The sequence below is a fragment of the Tamandua tetradactyla genome, chromosome 10 (assembly GCF_023851605.1).
Source record: "Tamandua tetradactyla isolate mTamTet1 chromosome 10, mTamTet1.pri, whole genome shotgun sequence".
In the NCBI taxonomy this organism is placed as follows: domain Eukaryota; kingdom Metazoa; phylum Chordata; class Mammalia; order Pilosa; family Myrmecophagidae; genus Tamandua; species Tamandua tetradactyla.
Window position 1 is genome coordinate 47047555 of NC_135336.1, and position 16235 is coordinate 47063789.

The 16235-nt window shown below is 34.9% G+C and overlaps 1 protein-coding gene across 1 annotated transcript in view; it reads right to left on the minus strand.

Annotated features, from left to right (window-relative positions):
* The window catches only part of ADGRG7 (adhesion G protein-coupled receptor G7), a 68290-nt gene that overhangs the window by 40440 nt on the left and 11615 nt on the right, over positions 1-16235 (minus strand). The window contains exon 2 of the mRNA XM_077118584.1: positions 176-289. Coding sequence (XP_076974699.1) covers positions 176-289 — 114 coding nt within the window. The remainder of the gene's footprint in view (positions 1-175; positions 290-16235) is intronic.

Here is a 16235-nt window from a genome sequence, read left to right on the forward strand (position 1 = left end):
CCTCAGTTTTAACTACTACATTTATAAACACATCTTAAAACCATAGCCATGACCGTTGTTACTATAATTATTACCTTATGTTTCTATTACCTGAAGTTTCTAAACATTTTGCTGCTGTCCTTATTAACATGAGTCACTCAAACTTCATAACCTAGTACTATCCTAAGTAACTTACTGATTGTACATCTCAGTCCTTTCCAGTCCTCTGGACAAATGCATCTGCCATTCTCCCAGGTTCCACCATTTCTGCAGAATGCCTGAGGGTTGCTTGATTGGGTAGTAAGTGTCGCTAAAGAAATAATAAACAAGAGAATGATATATGATCTGGTTGTTTAGTTTCTCATTTTATGCATATGACCACTTAATTTCTATATGTACGACCATTTCTTTGAGTATCACTGCTGAGAAATAGCCTCCAAATATCATCACTAGCAAAAATATACACTTAGAATCTACACAGAGTATCTACTGCTTGCTAGATATTATGGATTCAAAGAAAGTCAAAACAACCATATTTTGAAAGATAGATACAACATCTTGGCCTAGGAAATTAGAATTCCCTTATGGAAATAGGAGAGTATATAAATAATAGATGATACAGGTAGATGATGATGGTGATAGATAGAAAATATAGACAGATAGATGATAGATTGATAGACAGATAGATAGATGATAGATGATAGATAGATAGGTATATAGATAAATAACTGATAAGTAGTTAAACCAAATCAACATGCAGATTATAAGTACTAAAAGAAATCAAAGGAGGGATGTAGAGGGTAGACATAGCCTAGCCAAAGAAGACTTTAAAAAAAAAAGTGGTATTTGAATTGTATTTTAACATTAATTCTAGAAAGGCTAGATAAAAATTGATGGCCCTGGATGGGCCACAGTAAAGTGGCTCAGCAGACAGAGTTCTCGCCTGCCATGCCAGAGACCCAGGTTCAATTCCTGGTGCCTGCCCATGCAAAAAAAAAAAAAGAGTGGCCCAACTAAAGATATGAACAGGCAATTTTCTGAAGAGCAAGTATCTGAAGAACAAATACAGATAGCTCAAAAGTGCATGAAGAGATGCTCATTTTCATTGGCTGTAAGGGAAATGCAGATCAAGACTACAATGAGATACCACCTCACACCTATAAGAATGGCTGCTATTAAACAAACAGAAAACTGTAAATGTTGGAGAGGATGTGGAGAAACTGGGACACTTATGCACTGCTGGTGGGAATATTTAATGGTACAGCTACTATGGAAGACTGTTTGGCGGTTCCTTAGGAAACTATATATTGAGTTTCCCTGTAAACCAGCAATAGCACTACTTGGTAAATACCCAGAAGAGCTGAAAGCAATGGCACAAACAGACATTTGCAAAACCGATGTTCATAGACGCATTATTCATAATCACCGAAAGATGGAAACAAGTCAAATGCCCATCAACAGACAAGTGGATCAACAAAATGTGGAACACATACAATAGAATATTATGCAGCAGTAAGAAAAATGAGGTCCTGAAGCACATGACAAGATGGGCGAGCCTTGAGGACATAATGCTGAATGAAATTAGCCAGACACAAAAGGACAGATACTGTATGATTCCATTTTTATGACCAGCATAAAGGTATAATCAGAGGCTTATAATACAGAATATAGGGGATTTAGAGATACATAGACACTAGAGATGGGTGAACCGTTAGCTAATGAGGTTGAACTCCAATGTAAGGGAATAGATAGAAGTAAAGGTGGTTCTCTAGTGGATCTGAAAGTAATATTATCATATTGAAGATGAACAAGATTGAAAGGGGCTGTATAGATGTCCCACTGATTAACACTAGAAATATGAGTTAGTTCTCACAATGATTACTTCAAAGATATGATTCTTGTATAAAAAGTGTTTAAGTTCATGGAACAGGGGGAAAACTGCTATTGCATGCTATGAGCTATGTTCAAAAGGAAACCATCAGCACTACCACAGCAACAGCAGAGGTAAATAATGGGGGCAAGGACAAAATAGTTAAGAGGAGGCTTAGATTTCCTATTTGGCAAAGGTGTGTTTATTGGTTTTCTTTCTCTTGGGAACAATGAAATTATCTAAAATTGAGAATGTTGATGGACTGTGGATTTTGGGCCCTGAACATGATGCCCAATGAATGCAGGTGGCTGAAGGATACACTGATAGAGAAGTACATTGGTGAACAATGGTGTATTCTTGTGAACGAAGGTTGTGCTGCTACAAAAAGGAATAATGCCATGAGGCATGCAATGATATGAATGAACAGGGTGGGATGTTTGGTGAGACAAAATAAGCCAGAAACAAAAGAACAAGAATGGTATGGTCAATTTTAGAAAATACTTATAAGAAAACAGGGCCTAGATTGTAAGCTTTTAGAGCAGACACACTAGGTCTGGAGTGGTGATTATTATTTCTGGAGTTTGAGAGGCTATTTTATATATATAACCTGATATTTAGAGATAAGAATGAAACTGAACAGGTTGGAGTTAAAGTAATTCAGAACATAGGGGTAAGGAAGACAGTGTCTATATTTTAGAACTGCGCATACTCTTTGAGACCAATAGAAGAAAGGTTTATTTGGTCTGGATCTGAAATTCTGTAGTGCATAATGTAATTCAACCTATCTGTATAGCTGATCTGAACACTGAAACACAGGAGCACAGAATAAGAAAGAGGTCCTTTAATCCTGTACAGATTATTGTAATGCCTGGATACATCTAGAGTATATTAAACAGATAATAAAAAAGTATTGGCAAAGTCTCCTGAGGGATGGGAGAAAGAATATGGAACTATTCAACTTTATCATCAGGGAATCCTCTGATACTGTGTCAAACTTTAGGGACACCCAAATCAATAGGCCATGCCCTTGATCATGAAGCTTATGCTTGTGAAGCTTACACAGGTGGCAGAGAAGCTTAGACTACCTTTAGGTATGCCTAAGAGTTACTTCTGGAGGACCTCTATTTTTTCTCAGATGTAGCCTCAGTGTCTCTAAACCCAACTCTGCAAGTGAAATCATTGCCCTCCCCACTACGTGGGACATGACGTCCAGGGGTGAAAGTCTCCCTAGTGACATGGGAGATGACTCCCAGGGATGAATCCAGACCCGGCACCATCGGATCAACAATTCCCTCCTGACCAAAGGAGGAAAAGAAGTGTAATTAATAATGTATCATTGGCAGAAAAAGTTCAAATAGAGTTGAGAGGCTACTCTACGTTGCTCTTATGCAAGCTTCAGTTAGACCTTGCTACCTATCATAACCAGCCAAACCCCAACCAGGACCATTCCAGCCAATTCTAAAGAACATCTAGGGCAATATATAAGATTCCACAAAGGCTCCATGCACTAGAGTAACTTTCCAGAAACCTCCAATCTCTAGAAGGGTCCCTGGTCCAGATAAGTCCTGAAACCTAGCCCAGCCTCTCCAAAACATCAGATAGTTCCATCTCCCTACCCCATATTAATGACAGACCCTTCCAATATCAAAAATTTAGAATGTCCATAGCCCAAACACCCCTAAAGAGAGGGATGGAAATCTCAAAGGTGATGGTGCAGTTATACAGAGAAGATAGGATTTAACAAATTAATATGAATGCTGAATCATTAAATTAATATCTCTTTTAGTCTCCAGTTTTTTAGAGCAGCTAGAAGTAAAAACCTAAAATTCTGAAATTTTAACCCATGCCAATCTCTGAAATATGTTCTACAACTAATTGTGGTGCTTTGCTTTGAAATTTATAGTTTTTCATATATATGTTATTTTCCACAAAAAAAAAGAAGGAAAAAAAGTCGATTGTGATGATAAAAAAATATTTAAGCCCTCTAGCCTCTTATATTCTGGAGAAGCTAGAAGAAAAAAATATGAAAGGATCATATGGTAGCCCATGACAAACTCTGGGATCTGTCCTATAACTGCTTGTTGAAGACTGCTCTGAAAACTATTGCTTTTTTATTTCTTTGCCTTGTATATATGTTACACTATACAATATAAAAGTTAAAAATTATAAATAAATAAATAAGGATGGAAAAGAGAAAAAAAATAAAGGGCAGCCCAAGTAGACAGGATATAAAATGCAAAATCACAAAAACATGGAAAGTTCTGATGTGCCCAAGGAACAAAGTAATGTTGTACCTATCAGGAACGTTAATTCTAGGTGGAATAACAGCAGGACATGACCTGGATTGGGGGGGTGGTGGGGATGGGTTTTGTAGACTAATCTAAGGAATTTTAATCCTGTAGAAACTTAGAGAAGTCTTAAAATGACATAACAAAGAATACTTTTTAGGAAGCACCTTAAGCAGTATGGGAGGAACTAAATGAAGCTAGGAGGCAAGGAAGGACAATTAAATAAAGACCCAACTAAAGCAATGGCTCTAGGAAGTTAGATGTCAATAGGTTCAGGAGCATCTATTAAGGACAGAATTATTAGGATCTAGTATCTAGTTTTTTTCAGTGGGGGACACTAAGTTCTCTAAATTGGATGGCAGGATGGATGGTGCACAAATTAACTAAGCTTAAGACTATAGGAAGCAGAGTTCCAATTCCAATAATGATGCAGTAGTTTGTACCATATTAACCCTCCCACAGATGACAATTTTAAACACTGGTTTATAGTCTTTTCAGTAAGAGAACTACCAAGGTTCTGTAGGCAGGGTGTCTGAAATTTGACCAGAAAGTCACAGTCTTAAGGAATTAAATTGTCAGAAGAAAACCATTTGGAGCTATCAGAGCAATTGTAAATTGATGGTGACTCTACAATAATCAAGGGAGTCATATAGAAGAGAGGCCCAAAGTCTGCATGAAAAATTCCCCAAATTTGGATGGGTGGAAGATAAAAAAATAAACAGGGCATCAGGGGCCCATGAAATAATATCAAGCAGTGTGATATATATACAATTGGAGTCTCAGAAGAAAAGGGAAGGAATAGGGCAGATAAAGTATTTGATGAAATAGTGATAAAAATTTCCCAAATTTGGTTATGAAATTTAACAGGTCCAAGAAACTAAGCAAAGCTCAAGCAAAATAAGTACAAGGAAAACCATGCTTAGCCACATCATGGTCATATTGTTGAAACTCAAAGAGAAAATTCCATAATCAACCAAAAGTGGGAGAATTATACATAGGGCAATAATTATATGAATGATGCCTAATTTCTCTCAGAAACAATGGAGGCCAGAAGACAATTCAATATCATCTTTAAAATGCTGAAAGAGAAAAAAAAGTCAAGCCAGAATTTAAAAATCCATTGATGATATCCTCCAGAAATGAAGACAATATAACATTTTTTCAGATAAACAAAAGTTGACAAAATTTGTCACCAGCAGACCTGAACTGGAAAAAAAAAAAAGTTTAAAAGAAGTGCTTCAGGCTGAAGGCACATGACCTAGATAGAAACTTTGATCTACAGGAGGAATAGAGAGCACCAGAAAGGTAAACTATGTGGGCATATATAACAATTTTTTTCTTTTTCTTAATTCTCTGGTAGACAATTGCAGTTTAAAACAAAAATTTAAATAGGGTAGTCAAATTTATAATGTTTGTGGATATAAATATGTGACAATAGAACAAATGATGGAAAGTAAATAGCACTGTACTTTTGAAATGGTCTTACATTTTATGTGAAGTTATACAATATTAATGCTGAGTGATAAGATAAAAATGCAGATTTAATCCTTAAAGTAATCACTAAGAAATTACAAAGACATAGCTGAAAAACCAACAGAGGAATTAAAGTGAAACTCTAAAACTTTTTATTAACCCAAAATAAGACAGAAAATGAATGATAACCAAATAGATAAATAGAAAACAAAGAGCAAAATGGTAGACCTAAACCCAATATCTATAATTACATTAAATGTAAATGGACTAAACATTCCAATTAAAAGGCAGAACATGTCAGATTGGATGAAAAAGCAACACTGAACCATATGTTATCCATACGATGTGCACTTTAATCATAAAGATGCAGAGAGATTGAAAATAAAAGATTAGAAAAATATATATTATAAAAATAGTAGCACATGGAAGCTTTATATCAAAGTATATCTCATAACAATAACAATACCTTCATAACAATAAAAGGGCCAATACGTGAAGGAGCTATCACAAATGTATGCACACCTAATTACAGAACTTCAAAGTAAATGAAGTAAAAAAAACTGGCCAGACCAAAGGGAGCAATAAGTAGAGAATTCTACACCCATAGTCTGGTTCCTGAAATTTTATTAAAATTATTTCTAAAAATAGATGGGTAAAGAGAGAGAGAAAACACAAATGACTGAGATCAGGAATTAAAGAGGGGATAGCATTGTAAAACCAAGAGACATTAAAAGGATTATAAGAGACTATTATGAATAACTTAATTCTAATAAACTTTACAACTTAGATGAAAAGGACAAATTGCTTCAAATTACTTGAAAAACACAACTTAGCAAACTAAAATAGAATAAATTGAAAATGTAACTGCCCTTATACGAATCAAAAAAGTTGAACATTTTTTCAAAAAAGAAAATTTTGCCAAAAGAAAATTATAGGCCCAAACAGTTTCACTCGTGATTATACCAAAGATTTAAGGAAGAAAAAGTACCAATATTATATGAACTCATCTAGAAAATATAGAAATGGAGAAACTTCCCAAATCATTACATAAGGCCGTGGTAATTTTGAAGCCAAAATCTGACAAAGACATTACAAGAAAATAAAATCACTGACCAATAGTCCTCATTTACACAGATCCAAATATCCTTTAAAACAGGAAATCCAATCCAGCAATATATAAAAGAATTACATATCATGACCAAGTGTGATTTATCCCAATAATGTGTTTGGATTAAAAATAGAAAATCAATTATTGTATTCACTATATAACAGAATAAAGGGATAAAAACATATGTTCATCTCAATAGTTGCAGAGGGCAGAGAAAGATCATCTGACATATTTGTTAAAATTCACAGGAAACAAAAATAAAAGGGAATTTCTCCAAAACTGATAAAAAGCATCTATGAAAAGCCTACCACCAACATCTTAACTTATTAGTGTAATATTATTACATGTACTATACATTATAGATATATAATATTATTCACTTAATAGTATAATATTGAATTCTCCCCCTCCCATAAAGAATGAACGAAAATTGTTCAATATAACTTCTTTAACCACTTCTTTTCAATATCATATTGAAGGTTTTAGTCAGTACAATAGGTAGGAAAAAGAAATAAAATCATAAAGTTAATAAAGGGAAAAAATAGAACTATCTTTTGTTGCAGATGACATCATCATGTCTAGAAAAATTGAAAATGTTTTGAAAAATCCTAAGATGTCTAGAAAAAATGCTACTTAAATTAATAGGTGAACTTAGCAAAGTAGCATAATAAAAAATCAATACCCCCAAATCAAATTTATTACAACATATTAGCAGCAAAAATTTGGAAAATAAAATTATAAAATCATTTCTATTTAAATTAGCACCAAAAATCTTAAAATTCTGGGAAATAAATTTAACAAAAGATGTGTAAGACTTCACTGCTGAGACAAATTTTTAAAGATCTAAATAAATGGAAAGATATACCATGTTCATGGACGGAAGACTGGAAGTTTTCAAGATGCCTATTTTACCCAAATTGATACAGCCAAAATCCCAAAAGAGTTTTTGGTAAACATTGATAAACTGATTTCAAAATTTTATGGCAATACAAAGAACATAAAAACACCAAAAGAAACTTTTGAAAAGAATAACAGCGTTGGATTCCTCATGTTACTAATTTCATTATCACTTATAAAGCTAGAGCATTCAAGAAAGTATGTTATAAGCCTAAGGACAAACAAAAGTTATTGAAATAATATAAAGACTTTTAAAATAGAGAAAAATAGATATGGTCAGTTGATATTTAACAAAGGAGCCAAAGCAATTCTATTGGGAAAGAAAATTATTTCAACAAATGGTGACACAATAACTGAATAAACACATTCAATTTGAGATGGACCATAGACCTAAAAGCAAAGCTAAAATTATTAAACTTCTTTAAGAAAACAGGAGAATATCTTTGTAACTTTGGAAAGGGCAAAGTTTTTCTAGGGAAGACACAAAAAAGCACTAAATCTAAAAGAAAAATGTTACAAATTACACTACATAAAAATTTAAAACTGCTGTTTATAAAAATACACTCAATAAAATAAACATGAAACCATTTACTGGAGAAAATATTTGGATTACTAATATGTAGTAAAGAAATTATATCTGGAATATATAAAGAATACAAATAGAAAATAAGAATACAAACAGCCCATTTTTTCTCAATGGGCAAAAGACTTGAACACTGCATAAAAGAAGATATACAAATACCAATAAACACATAAAAATGCTCAGCCACTCTAGTAATTAGAGAAAGGTAAATTAAGACCACAATGAAATACCGTTTTACAACCCACCAGAATGTCTACAAAACCCAAAAAAACTGACAATGGAAAATACTTCTGAAGTTGGGGAATAACTGCAACTCTAATAAATTACTGCTAGGAATTAAAAATGGTAAAACCCATTTGGAAAGCTGTATGGCAGTCTCTTAAAAGGTTAAGTATATTCCTATATAGGGCACAAATTCCACTCCTAGTTATTTATGCAAAATAAATGGAAATATATGTCCACAAAAGGATTGTTCAAGAATATCTCTAGCACCTGTGATGAGTGCTGTTGTGTGCCGCCCTGATCCTCCCTTTAAGAGTGAAGCACTCATTCTTCCAGCTTGGGGAAATGTTGGCCACTGAGAGTACTTAGTTGAGTTCTTTTTTAGAAATTGTCTTCAACTTAAGAAATCACCTTATTCAAGAGCACTATGACAAATCCTGCGGCTGGTGAATGCCAGGGAATAAAGGCATATTCCCCATTCTTAATGGAAGGTGTGGCAGAGTGAAATTTCCAAAGATGGCTGCATCGATATATATCCCATTTCACCTGCTCTTCCTACAATCTGATTATGACATTTGTCCATTAAGAGAGGCAGGGTCCCTGTTCCCTCCAACTGAATCGAGTAGACCTTTATAACAGCTTTGATGTTGTGTGACCTCTAAAGCTACATCCTAGAAGGCAATTCAGCTTCTACCTGTCTGGCTTACTTTTTCTCAGGATATGCCTCAGGACACTGAGTCTATGGATGACATGAAAGAAAACAGTCTACTCTGACACCTCTGTGTTGGAGAGATGAAGCAGAGAAACTACATAGAAACAGAGAAGGAACCCTGAGGAGCTCCAGTGGTTTCAGCTGTCTGAGTCCTTCCAACCCAGTGACCAAACATCTGAGTGAAGAAGCTTTAAGATGACCCCAGGCCCTGCCAGCATCTGACTGCAACATCACAAGAGACACTACCTGAACTGCCAAGTCAAGCTGCTTCTGAATTCCAGAGCCAGAAAAACATGAAAAATAATAAATGAGTACTGTTGTTTTAAGTCACTAAATTTTGGAGTGATTTCTCCTGCAGCAATAGGTTACTAATTAGTAGCACTGTAACTAATAAACAATTCTAAAGGACCATCCCAACACCATCTGTGATTCAGTTCATTTTATCTACTCATATTTGCATCCTTCTCTTCCCTATAAATATTGGTCCCAAGAGCACCTCCCAAAACTTTCTATACACAAATCTGTAATTCAGAATTTGATTTCCAGTGAACCCAATCCTGGCGATTTTATACATAGGAACAGAAAAAAAAGAACCCACCCAAAATCCCATCAACAGAACAGAGGAATAAATGAACAAATTATAGTATATTCATACAATGGAATATTGTTCAACAAAATAAAGCAATAACGCAATACAGATGATTATCAAAGACTTTGTGTTGAGGGAAAATGTCCAGACATGAAGAGTACATCCTAAAAGATTCTATTTATATAAATTTCAAGGATAGTGAAATTATTATGGTGATAAAATCAAAATAGTGTTTGCCCAAAGTGGTGAAGGTAAGTGAGTAATGACAGGGAAGGGAACTCTCGTGATGTAAATGTTCCATAACTTGACTGAGGTGGTGAATACATGAAAATATATATTTATTAAAAACTTGTTGAATTAGTACTTGTGATCTTTGCACTTTTTGTATGTAAATGTTGCCAACATTAAAAAACAAGAATATTGGACTCTGAACTGGTTTAGCTATATTACATTTTAGATGTTAACAGACATCATTTGGAAATGCCAACTAGGCATTGGAACATAGGATCAGAAGTCCAACATAGAGAGAGAGTGGAATTAGGGGTTGGGAGTCACCATCCTTTGGTAATGGAAGCTACATGGTAGTTAAAATCTCCAAGGAAGCATGTACAGAAGACATCCCAGAGAGCCAAGAGCAGAACGCTAGGAGTGGAATGCTGTAGTTACTATTGCTGTGTTGCCTCGGTAGTAATCCCCAATATCTACTTAACCAAGATGCTTTATTAAATTCACTCTTTAAAACAACTAGTTTAATTTCTGTTTTCCTGACTAGACCCTGACTATAGAAAGGTATATAGGAGGAGAAATGTAACAAATGAAAAAGTTAGGAATCAGAGATCCAAGAGTCTTCTATGAATGGCAAGAAAAGGGAAATTTACCAAAAAAGGGGGAACTTCCATCAACAGAATCAAATTCTGCAGTAGGAACAGAAAAAAAGGTTTATTTGATTTAAGAGTTAGGAGATTGTTAGCCCAAACAAAGCAATTTCAGCCTCTAATGGGGATCTCTGTTCGGTTCCCTCCTCTGTTCCTCTCTTCCTCCTTTCCTTCCTTTCCCCCTTCCTTCCTTCCTTCCTTCCTTCCTTCCTTCCTTCCTTCCTTCCTTCCCTCCTTCCTCCTTACTTTTCCTTGCCTACTTGCCTTTATTTCTTCTCCATTTCATTATCTCTCCTTCCATCCTCTCCTTTGTTCTTTTCATCATCCCACAAATCTGAATCAAGCACCTACGACAAGGAAAGCACCGAATTTGGCATCCACTTAAAAACAATTAAGACCTGGATCCTGGTCTTACAGAACTTAAGGCCTAGAGGTAGAGATTTCATTTTTGTTGTTTTATGATGAACATTTCTGTGTAACAGAGGAAACATGCAATTTCTTTTTAAATTATGAGTATTTCAAATACACAAAGTACAGAGAATAAGATAACATTCCCAACTACTCAGAATCCAGATTTAAAAGATGGTAACTTTCCTTTATGTTTGCATCAGTCTTTTTTTTCACAAATAATAAAACTTAACAGAAAAAGCCAAAACTCCTTTATATTCCTTTCTATTCACATTCCTCTCCCTCCCTAACAATAGGTAAGACTATTCTGAAAGTGTTGTATATCTTTCCCATCATATTTTATACATTGTTATACACAATGTAATCAATATCTCCAAGCAGATGTGGCACACCCAATTGTGGGTGTGACTTTTGATTAGATGGAGATGTGACTCCACACATTCAAGATGGGCCCTGGTTAGTTTATCAGAGTCCTTTAAAAGGGAAAACATTTTGGAGAAACTTCAGAGCTAATGCAGATGCTTGGTGAACTGTTGCTTCAGAACTAACATAAGACCCAGATGTTTGGAGGGGCAGGGCCTGACAGACATTGCCATATGCCTTCCCAAGAGATGCTAGGCAAGCCAGAACCCAGAGTTGTATCCTGGAGATACCAAGTGAAGGCCCACTGATGTCAAGTGAAGACCCTCCAAAGGCTGAAAGTAACTGAGACCAGGAGCAAGGGACCAGCAGATGCAGCCACCTGTCTTTCCAGTTCACAGAGGTATCCCAGTGCCTTTCTTGAGTGAAGGTAACCTCTTGTTGGTGCCTTAGTTTGTACATTTTCTTAACACTAGAAATATAAACTTGTAACTTATTAAATTATCTTTTGTGTGTGTGTGTGTATAGTATGGATGGGGTCACATTTCATTCTTTTTCCATGTGAGTATCCTGTTATTGCAGCACCATTTGTTGATTTTTTTATTGTTGCTCTTTGGTTGCTTGCTTTTGTTTGATTTTTGGGAAGTGCACAGGCCAGCAATCAAACATCGGTCTCCTACACAGCAGGTAAGAATTCTACCACTGAACTATCCTTGCACCCCCCCTAAATTTCCTTTTTAAAAGCTGTTCCATTTCTGGTATATTACTTTCTGGCAGCATTAGCAAACTAATACACATTCTATAGTTCAAGTCTCTTAATATTACTTTCATAGCTAACTCTCTTTATATTGCTGTGTGCATTTCCATTTCACTAGCTCTCTCTTCAATGATTACTAATTTCTTTTTAACCTACCCATTAATATTTTCATCACTCCCATATTTTTCATTTAAGAAGTGCTATTTGGTTCCTTCCACATTCTCCTTTTCTTTTTTTAAAATACCATCTTGATCTTTTATTGTGATTTGTCTTCCAATCATTTTTAACCTTTAATCATTTAAACATTTTTTATTATCTTTCAGATGTTTTATTATTTCCAATTCTAGGAGAATTAACATTTTAATTACATCAGATTTCTCTACATCATGTTTTATTTGTACCTTAGATTATAAACATCTTTATCTTATTTTTTTCTTCAACAAGAGATTTATGCATCCAGATTATGAAGGTATTTCTTCAGAGAAATTTCATAGTTACTTCTCTTATGGTCCTGGGGCACCATCATTATTAGGCTTGAATGAATTTTAAGTTGATTTTTCATGGTGTTTCTGCATTACACAGGTATAGTAAATTCAAATTTCATACCCTGGAGTTTTAATTTTTGAAGTGACCACTCCACCCCTACTCAATGATCTTGAACATATGTGTGATGGTTGAGTTCATGTGTCTCTTTGTTTAGGTTATAGGGTCCAGTTTGGTCAAGCAAGCACAGGCCTGATTGTTACTGTGAGGATATTGCATGGATTTGCATCATCAGCAGGTTGAGATTATCTATGACCGATTACCTCTACAATCATTTTTAGAGGTAGAAGGAGATTGTCTTCAGCAATGAAAGAAGTCTCATCCAATCAGTTAAAGGCTTTAAAGGGAGAACTGATGATTTCAGCAGTCAGAAAGAAGAATTTCCATCTCTACTTCAGCCAGCCAGCTTCTCCTGAGGAATTTATTGAAAACCTTCATTGGATTTCCTATATTTTATCCCATCCTACAGAATTTGGGCTTGCCCATTCACACACTTACTTGAGCTAATTCCTGTAATAAACCTCATAATATTTACATTATGTATATGTATTTTCTTGTTAGCTCCCTAGAGAACTCTAATAGAAGATGATACCCTTTCTCCAGTGGGTAGAATTTTTCTAATCTCTTTTCATGGATCAGGCAGCTGCTTGAGGCTTCTGATCCAGCTTTCCCACTTCACACAGTATGGAGGTCATGCCTTCTGATCACATGTGAACATTCAAATCACAACTCCCCAGCCTTTTGCTGGTGCTTACTCACCATTAGGGTAGTGACTTTTCTCTTTGTCTCTGTCACCTGAGATTTCACTTCAAGAAAGAAAGTCTGCTTATATACCCAAATTATTTTCCTATTCATTCATAGGATCTACATATCTGTAAGCGGGAAGACGTACCCATGTCCACTCAGCCTGCCTTGTTGCTGGAAATCCAGAGTCATTTTTTTATAGCTAAGGATAATTTTGATATTTTTGAAAACAAGGACCATGGCTTGTACCTTCAGATCCAAACACAGTGCCTGATGCATAGAATACATTCAGCATATGTTTGCTGATTGGCTTCTTTGCCATTTGCTATTTGGATGAGGATATCTTATCTAAGCTGAATATATCCAGTGTTCTATCATAATCACATATTTGACACCCTGTGTTCCTCCAGTTCAAGACCCCAGCCTTTGGAGTACCTAAATCACACACAAAATATACCAAAAGTAATAATGGTATCATTAAATATGTTTTTTTTAAGTAAAGAAAGTCTTACCCAGAAAGATTAAGTGGGTTGTTTCTATCTCATAACTAGTTTTAGGATTATGGACTCTTAAAATGAGATTATTTATTCTTCAACCCAACCCTCTCTTTCTACATAAAATTTGAGAAATTTGTTTCATATCAATAATTAATTTGTAGCCAAGCAGAAACTAGAATCAAGTCTCCTGGCTACTACTAAAGTGTTTCTGCTCCCCCACTTTCAACAGGGAAGTGATTATCTAGCTCATTTTGTCTGAGAATCCATACACTGGGACATACTTAATAGCTGAATTTTTCTTTCACAAAACCAGTATGATAATGTGATATTTCCCTGTATTATTTTAAATTGTAATAAGTAATATTTCTAGAAATATTAGCTCTATTTGCAATGCTTTTACCACAGAGCTTGGAAAATTAAACACAGAACATACATGACATTCATACTTCATACTACTTGAGATAGAAGCATAAAATAATATTAAAAATTCAAATGGAAATTATAAGTTCCTTTTCCTAAACTAAACCAAATTATAATTTTTCTCAGACATAGAAATTCTGTTGAGTTGCTCAGTATCTGGCTTCAAATCTTTTGGGGGTTTAAAATATGGGCATCTGGCATCTGTCTCAGACAGGGAATTTGAAATATTTGTGTAAGAATAAAATTTAGTCTTAAATAAGAGGACAATATTTAGGGAAATTTATTCTGTCATGAAAAAATGAACTAAACGATGCATACAAATGAAATACATAGAATATGGGTTTGATTTAAGGTGAAGTTTGTTCAATAGTAACTGCCTGATTAAATATTTCAACAAACTTGTTAAATAAAAAGTTTTCCCCTTGATGGTGCAGTGCACCATGAATATTGAAAAACAAATGCAAGAAGATATGATGATTTTTAGAACTGTTTCTGTTTCTATTTGAGCTAGTCAATTGAACTTAATGATTAAACCTATTGTTGACCCTCAGTTTGATAACTTGAGACTCAATCCAAAGTCCAATCTCAGTCAGTGGTATCTATAATTCAAGGTATAATTCAGGGAGTGGATAAACTATGCTCTGTACTGAATTACCTAAAAATCCATAAATTAGAGGATAGTATCTAACATTTATTGAGTGCTTATAGTACACCAGACATCATCTTGAACCTTTTAAAAATAATAAGTCATTTCATCTTCATAACAGTCCTATGAGTTAGGATTGATTATTATTCCCATAATAGAGGGGAAAACCAAGGCACAGAGAGGTTAAATAATTTGCTCAAGATTACACAGCTAGTAAGTGGCTGCACTGAGAATTGAAACCAAGCCATCTGGCTCCAGAGCTTACTCTCAAGTACATACTCATTATACTTTTAATAGATCCTTTGTAACAATGCCTGTCATCAAAGATCCATGGATGATGGTCATATCCAGAGTGTAAAGTAAAAATACCTAAGACCTGTAATCCAGGAAAACTATGCTAAGCCATGATTCTAGATCTTAGTTTAAGAAAGAGATTTAAAAATGGAATCAGCACTTTAAACTTCACTACTACTGATGTTAAAAATAGTCCACGTCCCTCAGCCAATTACAGAAAAATTTATTCCTCAAAGAAATGATTTCATCCTTTTCATGTGAATTATTTTCTTGATTTAAAGTGTGGTTATGTGACGAAGCAACAAGGGAGACCAGTAAAGGGGCAGAAGAGATTTACAACAGCAGGAATAAAACCGAATAACGTTACTGCTTTCTGAAACCCAAATTCCTTCATCCAAAACATTTCTCTGGACAGTCACATACATTTAATTTATTATGGAGTGCTATAATTGAGTCAATTGAAAATCAAGTATCTGTGGGAAAACTATTTTCTGAAAAACAAAAAACTGTCCTTGACCTTTCACCATATCCAACTTTTTCCATGCTGCAAGAATTATTAATGTTATGAAATCTGACCTTAGGGTCTTAGGAATACTTCAATCTACTCTAGTCTCCTGTTAATATGAGGCATTGTTAAGACATAGTAGTGACAGAATGAAAGTTAGAGAAACTGGAAAGGAGAGGGAAAGACGCAAGATGACAGAGAACATGAAGTCCTACGAGCCAAGAGAAATGTAGGATGAGATAGAAAAAAAAAGAGGTATAATCATTATTGCTTATGTGTTAGAAGGTTAACATACTTTCCCTTTGGAAGACGTTAAAGAAAAGAAAACGAGATTCAGAGAGAGCAGAGAAGAACGACATAGCCACGAGAAGGAGAGAGCCCACAAGTCAGCGACCTTTGGAGATGAAAAAGGAAAATGCCTCCTGGGGAGCTTCATGAAATGGGAAGCCAGGAGAGAAAGCTAAC